We start from the raw sequence: 21,560 nt of genomic DNA, 5'->3' as shown, positions 1-21,560 counted from the left end.
AATGTATTAACTGGCCTCACATGGACAACAACAAAGCGTGGTCAGACATTGACAGTGACTTCCATATTAAACTAATACACGTGTAAATGATGCGAGGAAGTATGGATGAGAAGCTGACGTGATATATGGAGATAACGAACTGTAATAAGAAGTAATAAGAAGTCCATGTATCCAGTACAAATACAAATGTTCAAAAACATCAGATGTGGTTTCAGGTCAAGAAAGCCTTAGGAATTTAAAATCCCCTGCCTACCGGTCACACTCGCCCTGGGCTCCTTGTCATGACTGTGCAAACGAAAAATCCGTAGACAATTCAGTGGGTAAATAATGACCTAATTATTATGATGTAAATCGTACGTCAGATTTCCATTTGATGATAGACTGTATTTGCCGACAAGGTCATAGTTTTGACCATAGAACTTGCAATTTTGTGACATTAAACAAGACTGTTGATTTCCTTGTTTAATTAATTTGTTTGTCAATAGCTTGTCTCGTTTTAGAAATTGTTCTCACATAGAGCATGTTCTTGCATATCAAATCAACTGAGAGACATAAAGCCCACAGACAGGTGATAAAGGTATGAGTACTGTATACAGGGTTATTTTCGCCCTTTCACATTTGGAAACAAGTTTACCCTGTTTCTAATTCGCCTAGAAAGATTTTTGTTAAAGATATAATACTATTTACTTTGAATTTGCCCCGTTAAATTTGCCCACTTCCGACGAGGGCGAAAGGGGCAAAAATAAACTGGGGGCATTCCCTGTATACAGTATATTGCTCATATATTTGTTCAAGCTCTTTCCATGCTTTCCAGTGTCTCATTTTCAAAGAAACAAAACTATGAAAATTACATTTAAATAACATTTTTACTGCAACAAGCATTCAAACATAAACAACTAAGTAACATGTCATCTTTTTGCATTCATTTAAGATTTACAAAAAGATAAAACCTTCTTTTGTTTTAATTATTGAGATTTTACTAATACCAGTAATTCATAGTCATAGCTGCCCTGGATGTCCTGTTCTGTTTCCTCGTTTAGACTGTACACACATGCAGCATCACATATATCTGACACTGTATCATTCTGAATTGTCTCCAGTCTTTATCACACCCACGTGTCCATTCAGGAGATACCTGGATGTACAATTCTGATCTTACAAGCTTTGATCGTCCTTTATAAAGCAAGGCGACTTCTACTTAAAATCACTGGGTTTGAGCTTGCTCTCTTTCACCCAAGCAGGTGTGGGGATCTGTTTGTCTGCTATAGCTTTCCTGTATCTCTGTTGAGCTTCCAGCCATCGTTTGTTTTTATCTACTTCCCCGACATCATCCAGAGATTTAGAACAGGCTGCTTCAGATCCTAGGCCGGCTTTCTGATTCATTCGAAAACTCACACAGACCTAAAAATCAAAGAAAAATAATCCTGATAAAAATGTTTATATGAGAGGTGATCAAAAAGTTTCTGAAGTAACTGAATTGTATCAAGAAAAGAAATAGAATTAAATTTCCATGCATATTATTTTCTGAAAAAAGTCCCCTCTGGTTTTAATGCACATCAGCCACTGTTATACCTATGCATGAAACGTGTGGTCTAGGTACGTGGTCATGTGACATGCTCTATACGGTTCTGTTCACAGAACACACGACTTTTTCAAGACTGATACATGTATTTCTTGCCATGCAAGTTATATTTAAAACAAAAATAATCCATTTGTCACAAATGGTCAAGTCTTGGCAATAGAATTGATGGATGACCATTACACCATAGCTTCTCTACACAGTGTATTATTATGTTATACTTACAGGATCCTGAATTCCAGTGTTGTCCTTTCCTAAACTCTCTCCTTCACTCCAACCCATCTTTTTAAGAAGTTTATGTCCAACATTGCCCTCTGTGATCGGTCTGTGTAATAAATAGGAGAAAAATAACACATCTGAAAACAACTATTGCCAGCAGTTGTTTTAGTGCAAGTTATACCACTGATGAAAAATTATATTACCAGGTCAAAACTAACAATACAAAACCTAATTTCAAATGAGAATCAAATCAACCAAGGATTAAGGGGGTTTTGGGGGGTAAAAAGGCTGGGGGAGTAAGATAAGACTGTCTCTGAAGATTTATTCTATAATTTTCTAATTTGAACAAATCTCTGACATCCAATCAAGGTTTACTTTTCAAATGGTTGGGTAAAGTGGGGTATTACAGTAATTGCTAGTTCTTATGGATGGAAAATACATGAAGTTAAGTGACAACTCCACAAAAAGAAAGTTTTTAAAAAGTCTCAAAAAATCTTATCTCAATGCATTCTAGTTGAAATTTCCTCTATTTTAACCCTAAATGAGTTGAGGACAACCTCACTACCCTGTGTTTGTTTTACCTGTGAACAAATGCTGGGGCCTCATCCACCTAGTAAGGGTTATCACTGCCCTTTTTTACCTGTGATTTACCTGTGAACAGATGCTGGGGCCTCATCCACCTAGTAAGGGTTATCACTGCCCTTGTTTTACCTGTGATGCTTCATCCTGTGGGTTATCACTACCCATTGTTTTACCTGTGACAGATGTGAACTGGGGCCTCATCCACCTAGTAAGGGTTATCACTGCCCATTGTTTTACCTGTGAACAAATGCTGGGGCCTCATCCACCTAGTAAGGGTTATCACTGCCCATTGTTTTACCTGTGAACAAATGCTGGGGCCTCATCCACCTAGTAAGGATTGTCACTACCTGTTGTTTTACCTGTGAACAAATGCTGGGGCCTCATCCACCTAGTAAGGGTTGTCACTACCTGTTGTTTTACCTGTGAACAGATGCTGGTGCCTCATCCACCTGGTAAGGATTGTCACTACCCTTTGTTTTACCTGTAAACAGATGCTGGTGTTTTATGCACCTGGTAAGGGTTATCCCTGCCCTTTGTTTTACCTGTAAACAGATGCTGGTAAGGGTTGTCACTACCTGTTTTATGCCACCTAAGTAAGGGTTATCACTGCCCTTTGTTTTACCTGTAAATAGATGCTGGTGTTTTATGCACCTCCCTGCCCTTTGTTTTACCTGTAAACAGATGCTGGTGTTTTGTCCACCTGGAAAGGATTGTCACTACCTGTTGTTTTACCTGTGAACAGATGCTGGTGCCTCATCCACTTGGTAAGGATTATCACTACCCTTTGTTTTTCTCCTTTCCTCAGCCCTGTCCTGATAGTTTGGATTCTTTATAACTTCACTGTTATCTGTGTATGCAGTATTCTAGAGACAGAAAGGAATATTTTTATCTAAAATCCCCATTTTATTGGCTATTAAAGGGTTTACACATGACTTGCAATTCAATTTCAAAGTAAAAGTGATATTTAAACTTGAAATTTTCACTAGATTTTTCCTATGAAGAATACCAATTGCAAGCAGACATTAAGACACAGTACATCTTAAACATTAGGCAAAAGTATTCATAGCGGCCCCGAGATATTTTAAGGACATAAGGAAGGTACATGTACATAAACTCTACAATGTACAATTCCCACCAATATACTGTAAACATATTACATTTGGCTGTGTATTCTTTTTAGCATTTTTGGCAGAAAGAAATATCCATTAATTCAAGTACAACGCTAAATGTTTTGCATGTATATCTATAAAGAACACCACAATGATATGTGCTAAATCAAATCCATGCTGACTTGTTCAAAATCCAATTTCCGCAAAGTATCGTACACACTAAATATAATACATTTACAGTATGCTTTCTATATGATGGAAAATAAAAACTCACTGAGTTTAGGGATCAGTTTACCTTTAGTCCGTATTTCTTCTTTATTTGATTGAGTTCCTGTCTTGCCTGCTTTTTCTTTTCCTCTTTGGACAAAATCTGAATATCTAAACACAACATAAAATGCCAATTTATTGAGATTCAGTGTTTATTTTCAGTAATATAAACTTTAACTTGCTGAATAAAAACTCATAGAAGAATTGCAATATTTTTAATTACAGACGGGTTGCAACATAAAACACGGATTAATGCTTTTAATAAACTCAAGTTTCATTTGTCATTTCATAAAACAATAATTTTCTTATTTGATATTCAGCATTTTCTTGGTAGACAAACAGATTTAATATTGCACATTTTACATGTCTTAGGACTCATAAAAATTGTCAAAAAATACATTATTTAAATTGATTAGTTATTCAGAGAAGAATTTGCATATAATAATCGATTTCAATAATTTTGTAAAATGCGGAAAAAAGGCTACCCTCTATTTTTTACATCAAGCAATATTAATCTGATATCTAAGTTTCGACATGTTGCTTAAATGTTTTTACCCTTTTAACCTTGACCCACATTTTTAAGTTTGACCACATTTGACCCAGTGTTTGAGACCATGCAAAGATGTTCTGTGTATTTAACTGACCTTTTGTTTGTGTGGCTTGATATGCTGCCTTGCCCTATGTTCTGTGTATTTCACTGACCTTTTGTTTGTGTGGCTTGATATGTGGCCTTGACCTATGTTCTGGATATTTAACTGACCTTTAGTTTGTGTGGCTTGATATGTGACCTTGACCCATGTTCTGTGTTTTTCACTGACCTTTAGTTTGCATGGCTTGATATGCGACCTTGACCCATGTTCTGTGTATTTAACTGACCTTTTGTTTACTTGGCTTGATATGCTACCTTGACCTATGTTCTGTGTATGTAACTGACTTTAGTTTGCATGGCTTGATATGTGGCCTTGACCTATGTTCTGTGTATTTCAATGACCTTTAGTTTGTGTGGCTTGATATGTGGCCTTGACCTATGTTCTGTGTACTTAACTGACCTATTGTTTGTGTGGCTTGATATGCTACCTTGACCTATGTTCTGTGTATGTAACTGACTTTAGTTTGCATGGCTTGATATGTGGCCTTGACCTATGTTCTATGTATTTCAATGACCTTTAGTTTGCGTGGCTTGATATGCTGCCTTGACCTATGTTCTGTGTATGAAACTCCTTTATCTCTAATTGATATGCTGCCTTGACCTATGTTCTGTGTATGTAACTTACCTTTAGTTTGCTTGGCTTGATATGTGGCCTTGACCTATGTTCTGTGTATTTAACTGACCTTTTGTTTGTGTGGCTTGATATGTGGCCTTGACCTATGTTCGTATAACTGACCTTTAGTTTGTGTGGCATTTATATGAACCTTGAAGAGAGTTCACACTCGTCACAGGTCTCAGTCCCAGGGTGGATGTGGAGGAGAAACCGCGTACAGCCAATCTGTAGACAATCCCCGTGATTGACAGGCAGGTAAGTACTGCTACATTTAGACTGAAAGTACACACAAAAATACAGATTATAAAACCAGAAGATTGTAAGAGATAGAAATACAAGAAATCTGTGATGAGACTATAAACCAGACAACAACATATGAATTACAAAGCAACCAGGGTCTCTGAAGAGATTGTATCTCTAATGGTCTATAATCTTTGGAGAAGCAATGCAACACTTAGTATCTTGATAACCTCAACCTTATCATACTTAACAGCTGCTTTCTTGCAGCAAAGTTGTACGAAGAGATGTTTGTAAAACACTTATGCCCCCCTTCCCCCAAATTGGAATTTTTCCAAGTCCAAGGGGCATAACTCTGACAAAAATGGTGCGATTGTACCCAAAACAGAACCTGACCACAATATTCAGCCGATAAATCAGTATAGCAAATTTCTTTTCAGTATGTGCAACCTCTGCAAAGAAAATGAATGGTAACTGCAAATAAGTGGAATTTATCTAAGTCCAAGGGGCATAATTCTTACAAAAATGGTGCGATCATACCCAAAACAGAACTTGACCTAGATATTCACCTGGTTAATCTGTATACCACATTTCATTTCAGTATGTGCAATGGTTGTGAAGAAAATGAACGGAAACTGAATGGACCGACAGACAGCAGCAAAGCAATATGCCCTCCCTTCTTCAAAGGGGGGCATAACAAGGAATTACAATTTAAACATTTTTTCACCGAAGAGGGGTCATAAGATAAATAAAACTAAAAGAAAATTTAAGTTCTATTCATAAAATGCACTGAACAAGTATATTTACATACTACATTGTATATAAGTAGAAATTTTAGCGAGACGCAAATTTAGCTATTTGTCCTTGAAAACTGCTATTTCATTTTTAGCAAGATGTAATTTTTGCGATTTTAAAATGCTCACCAAAGAAGCTATTAAAAATAAATGCAATTAATTTTTAGCGATATTTAGTTTTAGCAATCTCAGCACCCTGGTTAATAATGCCAAAATTAAATCCTTGCTAAAAATTCTGCTTATACGGTATCAGTCAATTTCACATCTTAGCCTGTTTAACAAACTTAATCACCGACAAACTTATCAGGGGAAATAAATCTTACTAATAGAACGTCCAGATTTACAACTATTCACAGAAGTGAATAAGACGGGGCAGCAGGTTTAGCCTATTTTATTCTCCTCTCTGAATCCTCCAGAACTATAAAGTCAGCCTTACCTCTGATATCCTCTCTTCATTTAGAAATGTCCCGTTCTGACTTCCATAGTCCATTACATAATACCGTCCTGTATCAGGCATGTACTTTAACTGAGCATGTATCTGTAAATAAATGTTGAAGCAATCTCTTGAATGTAGCCCTCACATTAAACAGATATCAGGGAACTATATGAAGCTATAAAATCTGTTTGAGAAATTACATTTTTAAATTACTTGTGAATATAGATATGCATCGATGTCTATGACCAAGAATAAGACTGATACCTTGCTGATGTTGATATCAGGTATGATGATGACATTTCCTAAGTACTTCTCTCTCCCTATGGTACCTCCATCACAGGTGATGATAAACAGAGATCCATAATCCAGATAATCCGAATCCGTCACAATGAGCCGAACACACGGAGGGAAGGAATACGGATCTGAGGTAAAGTCAAATTTAAACTATTAAGAAATTTGATACAATTTCATTTTGTATAATTACACATTCACATGAACCTGAGTCACAATAGCAAGTATGTGTCAAAATACATAAATCTGAGGATGAATTTAAAAAAAAATTCCAGTAAGCATATTTTCACAAGCTCAAATAAAATACCTTTGGTACAATTTTTTAGTACAACTTTTTAAGATTCATTCATTATCTTTGTTGATGGATTTAGCCATCAATGCATTGCTCTTAGTCTCTAATATAGGTGATGAAGATTTTTAATAGGTCAGCTAGGCCAAAACAATGTTGTGCAATATGACAGTTCAACTGTCTGAAACATCTCATGACAGCTGAACAACGACAGTTCAAAAGTTAATGCTTCAATATTCTCATCAAGCAGCAAAACCACATTGATAAAATGAGGTACATTTCTGTTTTTGACAAATAACCAAGATGAATAAGTCCTTATTTTGATACTAATATAAGCATACTTATTTATGTTTTTTACAGTTTTTAATCTACATAAAAATCATACAGTAAAACTCGTTTAGTACGAACACAGATATAGCGAATTCACTGATATAACGAAGTTTTTCTGGGTCCCCGGCAAAATTCTTATAAAATCTTTGTAAAATTTAACGGTTACAACGAACTCTGATATAACGAATTTACGGATATAGCGAACTGATTTTGAGTCCCGTAGAGGTTAAATATAATGAAATTTACATCTTTTATAATGAACTTTCAAAGATTATAAAAAAAATTGATAAAATGGGTTTATTTCCTGTTTTTATATAAAATCCAAATAATAAAACCATAGTTATCGAAGATATTTTTGTAATATAGCTTTCCCTAATATATTTTGTAGTAATACTTAAGGAAAACATCCATATTCATTCGTTAATTTATATTTTTTAATCTATAAAAAAAAAAATCATTATAATTTTGCACTGATGCCTCATAAAAACGGTAAACACCTTGATCCTCCCCTGACTCCTGGATCATCTCTGTGTCCTCCTCCGAGCTGGACTCACTCTCCTCTGAGCTCTCTGTCAGTTCCCCAGACTCGAGCTCAGACTCGTTTGTACAGACTGACCAGCTATCCTCTCCATCAGACCTATTATCACAGGCCTCTTTGTGATTCAATGTTTGATTCTTATCACACATCACTTCAGGCTGAGAACTGCCTGCAGTTTCCAGAGTGGAGCATTGTTTATCTACAGAAGTGGGACATTTGAGGGTTGAATCATCTTCCATTGATTGTGAGTTTTCTTTTACACATTCTTCCATGTTGGCTCCTGTCCCTATATCAGTGGTATTAGTTTTCTTACAATCATCTTCCATGCTGGTTGCAGTACCTAAATCAGTGGTATTAGATTGCTTACAATCCTCACAGTTTTCATGCTTAACTTTAATCACAAAATCAAAATCTACAGCGTTTTGTGTATCATCACTAAGGTTTCCTGGGTACAGCGTCTCCTCCTGTAGGCTGTGTATCTTACAGTTTGATTTTCCACAGTCCTTACAAGCAGGTGAAATGTCTGAGGATTCTTTATGTTTTACTTTTGTGACATCTGTTTTGCCAAGTTCACTGCTGGTGGTGGCACAGCTGCTGATCGAGCCCTGATAGGAGTTCACCTGGGAACTACAGGAGCAGGTTTTTGTCACGAGACTCTCGTCTGAGATCAGGAGGAATGAGTTAGTACTTGTTTCCTCCATTTCAATGGAAGATTTAGACAATGAGCACAGCTCATCACAACTATAAACACTGTACCCTGTCTCTATCACCTCTTGTTCCTGCACACTAATCACATTAGAACATTCTTTGTCTACTTGCTTTACTATGTCCGAGGATTTCACCACTCTCTCTATTTTCTGACAAGGTTCCCCACAACTCCGTTTGCTTTCATCCTCAAAAGTCCTCCTCATCTGTCTTATCTTTTCTCTCCTCTGTTTTCTATTCAGTCCCTGAAGTTCAGTGTGATTGATCTGTAATTTATTACTCTCTGATTTGGAATCCTCTGCGACCTCCATGTTAGAATCACCAGCACCTGTCTCCCTCCCCGTGGGGTACCCCACTGAGTCCTCCGCCTCTGGTAAAATCTCCCCCTCCTCTTCCTCCATACCTGCCTCTCCTTTTTGTACCTCACTTTCCTGGGCTTTTACTGATTCACCACTGACTCTAACAACTAACTCGGACTTCTCATTATTGTCCACTTTTTGAGCTTTGGTATTCTTTTCCTACAATAAAAAGTAAATACAACAAAAATGTATTATATATTTACCTTTCACTTGAATATTCTGCAAGGCATTCGTAACACTGTCTATCGTACTGTCTGCATGAAATTCAGCCAAAGTTTGGGCCTAATCAAAATAAAGGGACTTTAATTTTATTTTCAAAAAATTAGAAGGAAAGGTAATAATTTTATTTGAATTATTAAATTAAAATTTTTAGGCAATTATAATTAAGTGGGATATATTGAAATATTTACTGTTTAAATTTTACATTACATTCATAATTGTTAATTAAATGTCAATAAGCATATCAGAAATCAAGTATGTTCCCCTTGAATTGGGAAAAAATTATAGTTAAGTAATACATATCTAAGAGAACTGTGAATTTGAAAATATCAAACATGAAAGATTTAAGTTTTAAAGACCTACATAGTATTGTGACATTCTTCATTAAAATATGAGAAATTCATTAAAGATGCACTGTGTTCAAAAAATCAAATTTAAAAAAAAATTGTCTTTTAATTTGGAGGAACATATTTGTGGAAATAAAATTTCGTTACCTTGTCATCTGAAAAGTGTTTTGTGGGAACTCAATTTTTTTTGCTTCAAAAGCAACCCTATTTAATATAATCATAAAAAAAATTGTGGGACTTAATTTTGTTGATAATTGTTACAACTGATTAAATTAAAATTTAATCCCTAATGAATATCTCTACTTCTACAATATAGGTCTTTATATGATATTAGAATATTAATCTAAAACAATAAAAACAACAATAGAACACAACATTAATAAGTTACCGGTAGTACAAAAGTTGCAGACCTTTTTAGCTTTGTTTTTGCGCTTTTTACTTTTCTTGCTTGGAGTGTTTGTTGTGTTACTTGGGTCTCGATACTCTTGGAATGAGTCCTCATAATTCTGAGCATCAGCCTCGGGATAGCCCTGGTAGTTTCCAGTGATTGTGTCCCCTTGATAGCTGTTAGTGGCTGTATATGATGGATAATTTGTAGGGGTGGTGTCCCCTTGATAGCTGTTAGGGGCTGTATATGATGGATAATTTGCAGTGGTTGTGTCCCCTTGATAGCTGTTAGGGGCTGTATAATTTGTAGAGGTAGGATCTCCATGAGAGTGCTGTAGGTAGGAAGCGTCTACTTGGGAATGGAAGATGTAGGTTCCAGAGACGGAATCATAGGTGTAATATGTACCTGTGTTGGAGTCGTAATGCAGGGCTGTCTCCTAAGAAAGAGATGATTTAGAAACAGCAATGATCAATAAACCAATTAAAATATTGCTACTGAATATTCTCAAATAAAATATTTTTCAATACACTTGTATAGTGTATACATTTACTGTGAAATCATTGATTTTTGTTTGGGTTTGATTTGTGTTGCTTTTGTGGTATGAAGAAACTCACAAAATTATGCCATCCACAAAATGTTAAATATCTATTAATACATGTTTATACATTGTAAGTTTGTAACCAGTGTTTTCCTTTTATTTCAAAGTAAAGGGTTAGAGATCAGTTGTAACAGGCTAAGGGCTGAGGTTTATTAACAAAATCTCTGTGGACCTTACAACAAATTATTATTTCAAAGCAGCATTTTTGTCAATTGAAGCGGTCAATTTGGCCAGTTGCTGGTTCTTAGGGAAAACACTTTGTAACAACTTATTAATAAGAATTCTTCAGCTGTTAAATATAGTCCCCAATGGCCATGAACCAAAATATTTTTAGTGAAAAGTTTGAACACAATTCTGTCTATAATGGAAAAAAAAAAACCTTGTACATTTGTAAATATAAGCCAATATATCTGTCAAAACAAGTTCCTACAAATTCATTGTAGAAAATAACAGACTTACAGGATTGTAATAGTAGCCGCTGTTTTTGTCATAGTACAGACCAGAAGCCTGGTCATAAACGTATCCTGTCTCTTCCACTGCTTCCTCCGCTGCTTGTTTTAATTCCTCGGCAATGGACAGATTGCCTCCAACATCATCTTCATCCTGAATATACCAACAATTAATATTACCAGTGTCATATAATATATTGAACCCCACGATATTTTGAACCCGGGTTCAAAATATCGCTGCAAAATATTGAACCCCCTATAAAATATTGAACCCGGGGTTCAAAATATTATGGCCATAAAATATTGAGTCCCCCTGCCCTTTTAATTTATGAGGGAGGGGGTTCAAAATATTATGGTCATAAAATATCGAGTCCCCCCACCTTTTTTAATTTAAGAGGGAGGAGGGTTCAAAATATTATGGCCATAAAATATTGACCCCCCATGTCCTTTTAATTTATGAGGGAGGGGGTTCAAATATTATGGCCATAAAATATTGATTCCCTTGCCCATTTAATTTAAGAGGGAAGGGGTTCAAAATATTATGGCCATAAAATATCGAGTCCCCTGCCCATTTAATTTTACATGGAGGGGGGGGGTCAAAATATTATGGCCATAAAATATCGAGTCCCCCTGTCCTTTTAATTTTTGAGGGAGGGGGGGTTCAAAATATTATGGCCATAAAATATTGAGTCCTCCTGCCCTTTTAATTTATGAGGGAGGGGGTTCAGAATATTATGGCCATAAAATATCGAGTCCCCCTGCCTTCTTTAATTTAAGAGGGAGGCGGGTTCAAATATTATGGCCATAGAATATTGATTCCCTTGCCCATTTAATTTAAGAGGGAAGGGGTTCAAAATATTATGGCCATAAAATATCGAGTCCCCTGCCCATTTAATTTTACATGGAGGGGGGGGGGTTTCAAAATATTATGGCCATAAAATATCGAGTCCCCCTGTCCTTTTAATTTATGAGGGAGGGGGGGTTCAAAATATTATGGCCATAAAATACTGAGTCCTCCTGCCCTTTTAATTTATGAAGGAGGGGGTTCAGAATATCATGGCCATAAAATATCGAGTCCCCCTGCCTTCTTTAATTTAAGAGGGAGGGGGGTTCAAAATATTATGGCCATAGAATATTGATTCCCTTGCCCATTTAATTTAAGAGGGAGGGGGTTCAGAATATTATGGCCATATAATATTGAGTCCCCCTGCCCTTTTAATTTATGAGGCAGGTGGTTCAAAATATTATGGCCATAAAATATTGAGTCCCCTGCCCCTTTAATTTTACAAGGAGGGGGTTTCAAAATATTATGGCCATAAAATATTGAGTCCCCCTGCCCTTTTAATTTATGAGGAAGGGGGTTCAAAATATGATGGCCATGAAATATTGACCCCCCATGTCCTTTTTAATTTATGAGGGAGGGGGTTCAAAATATTATGGCCATAAAATATTGATTCCCTTGCTCATTTCATTTAAGAGGGAGGGGGTTCAAAATATTATGGCCATAAAATATCGAGTCCCCTGTCCATTTAATTTTACAGGGAGGGGGGGTTCAAAATATAATGGTTATAAATTAATCAGTCACCCTATTGAATGACTTTAAAGAAAAGATTGGAGTCCTGAATTTATTGTGCTTAGAACACTCTAACTTGTGCTTAAGCAGAATGACTTAAGAGTAAAGATTAATTTTTTTTAATATTTGTATTACTATTTAAATGTTTCTATTTATTTCTTAAATATTACCCGTTTTTGCTACCTGGTATGACTTATCTAAATGAGATGCTATGAATTAATTTATTATAATGAAATGGACTTTGTCTTTTCTTATTCATGTTATGTTTAAAAATGGTAAAATTGAAAGAAACAAAAAGCTGAACAGTTATCAGCCACCACATATATCCTATCTGACTATTGAAATATTGTGAGATTCAATAATTAATCCCATAGAGTATAACTGGAATATTTGGTGGTTTATGAAGGGAGAGAGCAACATTAAACAGAAATGAAAACCTATGGAATTCTAATGCCCTGTTCACACGGAGAGTAATTCGAATTAAACATAAAGTTTCTGCGAATTAGCTTTGCTTAGCACTCAAACTGAGAATTTAATGAGAATTAGTTTAATTCGAATTACTTTACTGTGCATTAAATTACTTCGCATTAGCTCTGTGTGAATGCTAAGCAAAGCTAATTTATATTAAATTTTAAGGCATGCATAATGGCAAAATTAGGTCAAATGCCACATGTCCGTGGTCAGCTTGAAGTATTTGTGCTATTTTTGAGTGAAAAACTAAGGAAAATTGTGTTAATCACTAAAATGTGTGTACAGACACTGTAACATTTTGTCAATACATATGCTCCTGCATAAGGTGACGTGATTTGCAAATGACATTATAATAGACTTACTGACGCCTGTCCACAGAAGCAGAATTTTAATTCGCATTAGTTTACTTCGCATTGGCTGTCATGTGAACCCAATTTAATTCGCATTATTTTGATTTGCATTAATTTACTGCGAATTAAACTCATTGTGTGAATAGGGCATGATTGTGGTACAATATTTACCAGCAATATTATTTTCAACCACTCTTTTTGTTCACTGATTACATCAATCTTTAACCACCTACCTCAAATGAAAAATAAAATGTAAGAGGCAAGGTCAATATTTTACAGACATGATATTTAAAATCCCACCCCTCAAAAATATAACAGAAATCCAATATGAGGCAATCAATATGATGTAAAATTGTCATACTCAACATGAAAAAAAACACATACATACAATAAAGTCATCAATATTTTATGATCATATTATGTTGAAGCCCTAAATCTCTTCACTCTCCCTAAAAAATAAAAAGGGCAGCTACACTGGCTCAAATGAACGGTTTACTAATTTTTATCAAGTATAGAGTAATGTAGTGACTGTGAATACATTAATTTTTATAAACAGAATACATTCCATTGATTTTTAAAATAAAATTTTAGTCTGATTATAAAATTTCAATAAGAAAATCAGTTATATTAAAAATATGGTGATAGATCCAATTTTCAACAAATCTTATGTGCAAGTTGATTCAAAAGAAGATTACAACTGATTAATCAAACTCAAATATTATATTTTCAAGCCTAATGTATTACAGAATTTACAGTAAACATCTCTAAAACCACCTATAAAACTTTGATAATTTTAGTGTGCAGACCAACCAGTAAAAACTGAAAGCATTAAGGAATCAAATGCAAACATACATGTGATGGTTTAGCTGTGTCTTCCAGATGATCATCCCGCGCCTGTGTGAGAAAATATAGACTGAAGTAAAAAAAATTTTTTTTCAAAATAATACATGACAAATTATAAGTAAAGTGATGATCATTTTTTACATCTAATGGAATGATTAACAATGATTAACAATTTACATTGGTGCATGAAGTACATAACTCACTTTGTAAATTATAGTACAAGTACTACAAATAACTGGGAAAAATGCTTGATAAACACATGATAAATCAGACTTAATTATAACTCAGGCAATCTTCACCAACCTGTTTGTTGTCTTCACTTTTCTTCTTTTCCTCTTTCAAACAAGAACTGCTTTTATAATCTATTGAAAGATATGAATTATAAAAGGTTTTTAATACAGTAAAATTCGTTTAGTACGAACACGGATATAGCGAATTCACAGCTATAACGAAGTTTTTCAAAATTCTTAACAATTCTTTGTAAAATTTGCGGTTATAACGAACTCTGATATAGCGAATTTACAGATATAGCGAACTGATTTTGAGTCCCGTAGACATTAAAAATAATGTAATTTATATCTTTCATAACGAATTTTCCATGATATCAAAATTTTATACTTTGAACTTATTTTATTTTCACTAAGTATTTGTATATAAAATTCAATTTATAATAAAACCTTACTTATTTCAAGTATGTTTTGTAATAATTGCTTTCCTAGTATATTCGGTAGAAATTCTTGAAGGTAAACGTGCATATTGCGAATTCGCTATATAAGTTATACGAAATTCGTTATACGGATATAACGAATTACGGATATAGCGAATTAAATCCACAGGTCCCCAGGACTTCGCTATAACTGAGTTTTACTGTAATTGTTTTTAGCTTTAATCATCATACCTGTTAATTAATCATAAATTTTAATTACTATAGATTCCTAAATATACATGAGGAATTAATTTTCTTGTTATTTCCCTAGAAGCCTGGGAAAGAAAAATTCTGGCTTTTATTTTTATGGTGCTGAAATCAATGTAAAATCTCTTGATTGTGAATTAATGTTTTTGCTATTTGACAATTTAGTGTACCGATTGTTAAGCGATTATTTACACATTGAGTTGTCCATAGATTTTTTCCCGATTCCGTTAATTTCCAATCATGACAAGGAGTAAACAGGGAGTGTTACCAGTCAGCAGGGGATGTTCACTCCTTCATGGCAACTAATCCCACCTCTGATGTTTTGGAGGTCCATGTTTGCTCAACTCCTTCTTTGTGATGTTTAATAGACTTTTGAGCATAAGTACCATTTGTTATCTCCACACATTTCAATGGATCTACAGCTCTTTTTTTAATTTGAGTAATCTAATCATGTCTCGGCACAAACCCTCACCAAAAACCATGACAGTTATCATTTTAACAATAGAAAGTTCTATCTTCTGTCAGGTTTGTCTGTCCGAATTTTCTCAACCAGAGAGCTACAGTTTTGCAGCTAGAACATAATTAAACACGAATAAAAGCTGAGGGCTCTGCTTTCTAAAGAGATCTTACCGTCATTTGTTTCAGCTAACTCCACTTGTGTCCCAACGTCAGATTTGTTCTTTGATTTACTTCTAATTTCGTGAAGTTCTGAACTAAGCCAATGGATCTGTTTTCTCAGGTCTTCGTTATAATCATTAGCTTTTGTAAGCTGTCTTTGGGTTCTTTCCAATTTTTTCTGGGTCTCACTGAAAGCATTCTCCAACTTCTGACACTGCTGACAACCGTCTGCTGCCCGGGATTTGTATTGCACTAAAGGCGACTCAGCTGATGTATCTTTTCTTGCTTCGTACTCTGATTTTACAATATCTTGGTTCATTAATCGAAACATAGTGTTATGAAATCAACGAGCACGACGGTGCACGCTGCAGCCCAAAGAAGTCAGTTCCATCTCTCAACTTTTGCTTTCACCATCCGCCATCATGTTTTCATTCTTGGAATTTCGAACCCGACTTAAAAAACAGAAACTACAGAAGCGTATTAGTGTCACATATAAACCTACCTTGATTTATATCCTTTTGAACATGAGATAAAAGATACCACAGAGTCTGACACATCCGTTTCATATTTGAGTATTATGCTAGAAAAAGTCATCTTTGTTAACCTAATAAAAACTTTATGATAAATTTGATGACTTCAGCTTTTCCACCGTCAACTTCTCTCATTTATGTTGCAATTAATATACCTTTACTACATCATGTATCTGCATATTGAGTTAATGATTTGAAAATGATTCGATGGCTGAGAGGATGCTCTAAGTATGAACAATTTCTGAAAAGATGGAAGCTACTGACAAGTTAGTTGATGAAACAAGGATATTATAACAGTCTTGTTTAAGGTTTATTGCTACTTGGATAAGAGAGATAACTCTTGCTTGTAAAAATAAACACCAGTTTTATTCCTTAAAAGCCTTTATAAAATTGTTGCATCAACAAGCCATTCTTGTCAAATTTTGTCCAAGATGTACTGAAATCATGTGCATTTTAATTAAAATTAATTTTTCATTTGGAAACTTACTTATAATTACTTATCCTCTTCATCCCCAATGGGACATAAGGCTTCAACAAGCTGCCTCCATCTTCCTCTATCCTTTGCCACATACTGTGCCTGCCCCCACGAGTAGCCCATTTCCTTTAACTCCGAGTTATGGTTCTTCTCCATGTTGTTCGTGGTCTACCTCGCTTCCTCTTTCCAGATGATGTCCAATGTAAAGCTGTTTTGGGTATCCTGCTCTGGGGCATTCTCATCACCTGTCCCAGCCATATCTCATTCTTCTTTGCTTGATTTCTGTTGTTATACTCCTGCTTTTTGCTTTTCTTGTGCAGGTCTCTGTTAGAGATCTTGTTTGGCCAGAAGATGCGGTGGATTTTTCGAAGACAGCTGTTGCGCAATATGCCTCTACTTTTCTCATGTCACTGTCAAGAACATGCCAGCATTCAGACCCATACAGGAGAACTGATTTGACATTGCAATGGTAAAGTTGGAGTTGTTGTTCATTGTTTCATTGCTCATGAAAGTTGTTCATTTGGAGAACATAAGCATTAAACAAAGATTTTTACGTGAGTGAGCAGTGGAAGGATGAACCTTAAAGTCAATATTCTGAAAGTTCTTTGGTCAATATATTATAATGATCTTATTCAGCAAATACAATCTAGCAAATACAACATATAGTTGAACATTGACCGACGTTTTTCATACAAATTGTTAATGTTAGGATATCACATTACGTTCATACCGAGCTGTCTATAATTGATTTTTCTACTTGTCTGATTATGACAAGAGAGGAGAAGGGCTATTTAGGGGACTGGTTGACAGGAGATACTGACTTCTCCATGGCACCTGATCCTCTGATGTCCCTGCATGCTCTATCCTGATTTGTATTGTTTTAACAGACTTGTGATCATGGTTTCTATTTGTTGTTATCTTCATGTTTAATTTATCTCGTAGCTGATTACAGTCTCATTCTTTGTCTATAATTGTATCCCTGTCATACCCTCTGAGGGCCCTTGATTAAAAGTGAGCTATTGTTTATTGTACACGTTGCATACTTTTAACAAAACTATCAGCAATAATTTAAAGAAACTGGTGTACTACTGTTGGATTCATTCAAATCTCTATGAGGCTTGTGGATAAACTTGTTAAATACAGATTTTTTTCCTCAAAATTTCAGAAGTATTTAGATGTACATCTCAAAATGAAGGAAAACTGTTTAATGCATACAGATCCCTAATGTGCTCAGATCAATATATAGCAGCATTAAAGAAACTTGTGTTTCATTTCCTTTTGTCAATGCAGAGAGCAGTTAGTCTGGTTAATATATGTGCTTTATAAACTGATGGCCCTTCCAAGAAATGATGTATGTAAACTCAACTTTTTAGCAAGAAACCTAATACTCTAAGTAGCTCTTTTAGTTATGTAGGGAACTATAAGTCTGTGGGTATTTTGTTGCATAAAAAAGTGACCATAGACAAAATAATATGATGTGAGTAGAAACAGGGTGCAGAAAATCTAAGGGTGACTTTCCCTAAACATTGTTTTTTTAAAAGGACTCTTTAGCAAAAACTGAGTTTAAGATTTAATAAAAATATTAAGGGCATAAAAAAAAACAATTTCTTGGTTCTCAGGCCCTACCTAATCCCTTCCAAGGGGCGCCTCATTGACCCTTTTTATTGCTAAATCAATAAAATAAAAACAAAAAAATCACCTCCCTCATCATTTTATGAGGTTTTGTACAATGTAAAAAGCCGCCTCATCATGTTTTTAGGGCAATAAAAAAGAAAAAAAAAATGCCCCCCTCCCTCATCATTTTCCTTGAAAAAAGGCCCGAGAACCAAGGATTTAACTTTGCATGGCCTAAGAAAATTATTCCAATAACATTTAACACGGAAACCAACAAGGTAAATAGGAAACATGTTAACTAGACATAAATGATCCTGTTTTTTTTAATACAATGAAAACTCTTAGAGCTTATGATAATCTTTTCCTATAATTTTCAATATGGTCTTTATTGTCAATATAGTATTATAATGTTTATGGTGATCACAACTTCAAAAAACAAACAAACAATGAATGAAAAAAGAAATCTACTAATCACATAGACACTGCTCATGTATCTGAAGTTAGTACAGTGGTAAATGTACAGAGTCTGGCAACCTGATTTAACATCTATACAACAACAATGTGTCATTCCTCAATATAGATGTTTATCAGTTCTGATGAGATGGGTTCCTTGTTAGAGGCACAGCTGATTACTGTTACTGGAAAAAAATCTATAAACTGTCTACAAAGTTTATTTTTTTTTAATATTTTAGAGATAAACATGATCTTCAGGATGTATTTCCAGTTTTAATGGATTTCAATTCAATGACACTGGGAGATTGGTAGGTGGCCAATTAATTACTTCACAGGTTGTTGATTTGTTGAAGAATTCCGAGTGTAACATCACGCAAAGTCTACAAATAAAATATGAGCATCAAATAAATGTAAAACCATCAATGACTTAGAAAAATATTTCAATTTCTTTTTTAAAGTGGTCATTACTATCATTGTTTTTACTATTCAGGGACATGTAAAATAATTTATAAATAACATTCTTCTCAAACATAGGAAAATCACTTTTTGATTTATCTTCTCAAACATGGAACAACCTACTCAGAATATTCACGGTGCATCCTGCTCAAACATGGTACAACCTACTCAGAATAAACATGGTACATCCTTGACCTAGACAGCATAAGGCACTTTCGATATTATTATCTATGATACATCAAGACCAGGTTCCTGGTTATCTTGCATTACTTTTGTTAATAATTTATTGCAGTTTGGGTATCTGTGTTTGTTTGTACACTGCTCTGACCTGTACAACTATAATTGTAAGTTTCTTTGGTATCACTTTCCTGCATTAAACAAAGTATTACAGTTATATTTGTCACTACCAAGTGTTGACCTGTACAACTTTAATTATAAGTTTCTTAGGTATCTTACTTTCCTGCATTAGACAAAGTATTACAGTTATATTTGTCACTACTGAGTGTTGTATATTTGTCACTACTGAGTGCTGTATAGCATATGTCTGTCTACACCAGTGTTGACTGATTACACTGAACAGAGATTAAGTCAGGCCCTTTATATAGGGGTCCTCAGATAAAGTGAGAATTCGAACAAAAATGGTGGACACATTTCTAATACGAATCATGTTCAGCTTTAACCTTGAAACTATACCTGAGGTTTACAGTACATGGTACATCCTTAACCTTGACCCTTTACCTGAGGTTTACAGTACATGGTACATCCTTAACCTTGACCCTTTACCTGAGGTTTACAGTACATGGTACATCCTTAACCTTGACCCTTTACCTGAGGTTTACAGTACATGGTACATCCTTAACCTTGACACTTTACCTGAGGTTTACAGTACTCCTCCAGCCAATTAAACACACTCCCAGACAATTCAGCAAAGTTGGACACAGATATGTTGGCATTGAAGGACTGGAACAGGTTGTCCATGATGTTCTGGAACTGTAACACAGACCCAGGCAGTTTATTAGAAGACTTTTATGTTTTGTAACTTTAACAAAATACAGGACAGCTTAGAAGAGGAGTTTGATGCAATGAAACCATATCAAAAACCAGGACAAAAAGCTTATTTTACATGTAGGTAAAATTTAAACAAAATTATAATGATCAACAACCTGTCTTTTATTTTTATCAAACATAAAACAATTCATAAGGTAAATTTTTAAATGACTCCTATAAGTAAGACTTACAAAATTAATCATGTCGACTTCTAGGCATAAAGACTAATCAATATTTACACAGACTCCTAGACATTAAGACTTTCAACTATTCACCTAGGACTCATGGATGTTTAGACTTGTACTGCATGTATTCACTGGACTTACCACTTGAAATTTCTTCTCATCTGATACAAGGTTCTGGCCATGCATGGGGGTGTTCTGGTGGGTCTTCACAATGTGTTCATAATTCCTGATAAAAGATTGAATCACTTTACACAGAGGTCACATTAACAAACGTCAAATGATAAAAAAAGACTTCATTATACCCCCCGCTTGAAAAGCGGGAGGGTATATAGTAATCGTTAATTCCATCCGTCTGTCCGTACGTCCGTCCGTCTGTTACGCTTTGGGGTACCCATCTCTTATCCGCAACTCCTCTTATACCACTCAATGAAATTTGATGAAACTTTCACAGAATCTTTATTACATATTGCCATTGTGCACCTCCTATTTTACTTTTTGATCCGACACATATTTCGGGTTTCCCATAGCAAAACATGGACACTGCCATTTATACACATATGGGAGGCGGGGGGTATCATTTAGTGGGCCCATTGCTCACAGTACCTCTAGTTTATTATTGTGTGTATACTTGTGTATATATTATTTTCCTTAAAATTATTATTTACATACACCTTCATGATTTTGAAGCCACAACTTCTTTATGTTATTTTTGTTAATGAGTTACATACGCCTTCATGATTTTGAGGGCCATGACTTCTTTATGTTATTTTCGTTAATGAGTTACATACGCCCTCATAATCTTGAGTGATATGACTTTTCTATGTTATTTTGGTTAGTGAGTTATGTACGCCTTCATGATTTTGAGGGCCATGACTTCTTTATGTTATTTTCATTATGAGTTACATACACCTTCATGATCTTGAGTGATAAAACTTCTTTATGTTATTTTCGTTATGAGTTACATACGCCTTCATGATCTTGAGTGATATAACTTCTTTATGTTATTTTCCTATGCCTTCATGATTTTGAGGGCC

At 34.9% G+C, this 21,560-nt stretch overlaps 1 protein-coding gene across 1 annotated transcript in view; it reads right to left on the bottom strand.

Annotated features, from left to right (window-relative positions):
• Positions 1-847: 847 nt before the first annotated feature.
• The window catches only part of LOC134258358 (uncharacterized), a 34,384-nt gene continuing 13,671 nt past the window's right edge, over positions 848-21,560 (bottom strand). Inside the window, 18 exon segments of the mRNA XM_062740883.1 lie at positions 848-1,401; positions 1,805-1,904; positions 3,113-3,243; positions 3,785-3,867; positions 4,921-4,948; positions 5,142-5,294; positions 6,486-6,587; positions 6,750-6,907; positions 7,893-9,156; positions 9,974-10,387; positions 11,009-11,152; positions 14,245-14,286; positions 14,539-14,597; positions 15,779-16,096; positions 16,944-17,146; positions 19,172-19,218; positions 20,168-20,284; positions 20,668-20,752. Of these exon segments, the coding sequence (XP_062596867.1) occupies positions 1,195-1,401; positions 1,805-1,904; positions 3,113-3,243; positions 3,785-3,867; positions 4,921-4,948; positions 5,142-5,294; positions 6,486-6,587; positions 6,750-6,907; positions 7,893-9,156; positions 9,974-10,387; positions 11,009-11,152; positions 14,245-14,286; positions 14,539-14,597; positions 15,779-16,096; positions 16,944-17,146; positions 19,172-19,218; positions 20,168-20,284; positions 20,668-20,752 (3,655 nt within the window). The 3' untranslated portion in view covers positions 848-1,194.

The sequence above is a fragment of the Saccostrea cucullata genome, unplaced genomic scaffold (assembly GCF_032062105.1).
Source record: "Saccostrea cucullata isolate Sc308-1 unplaced genomic scaffold, CSIRO_AGI_Scuc_v1 ctg4, whole genome shotgun sequence".
Lineage (NCBI taxonomy): Eukaryota > Metazoa > Mollusca > Bivalvia > Ostreida > Ostreidae > Saccostrea > Saccostrea cuccullata.
This window is presented reverse-complemented; position numbering and strand designations above follow the sequence as displayed.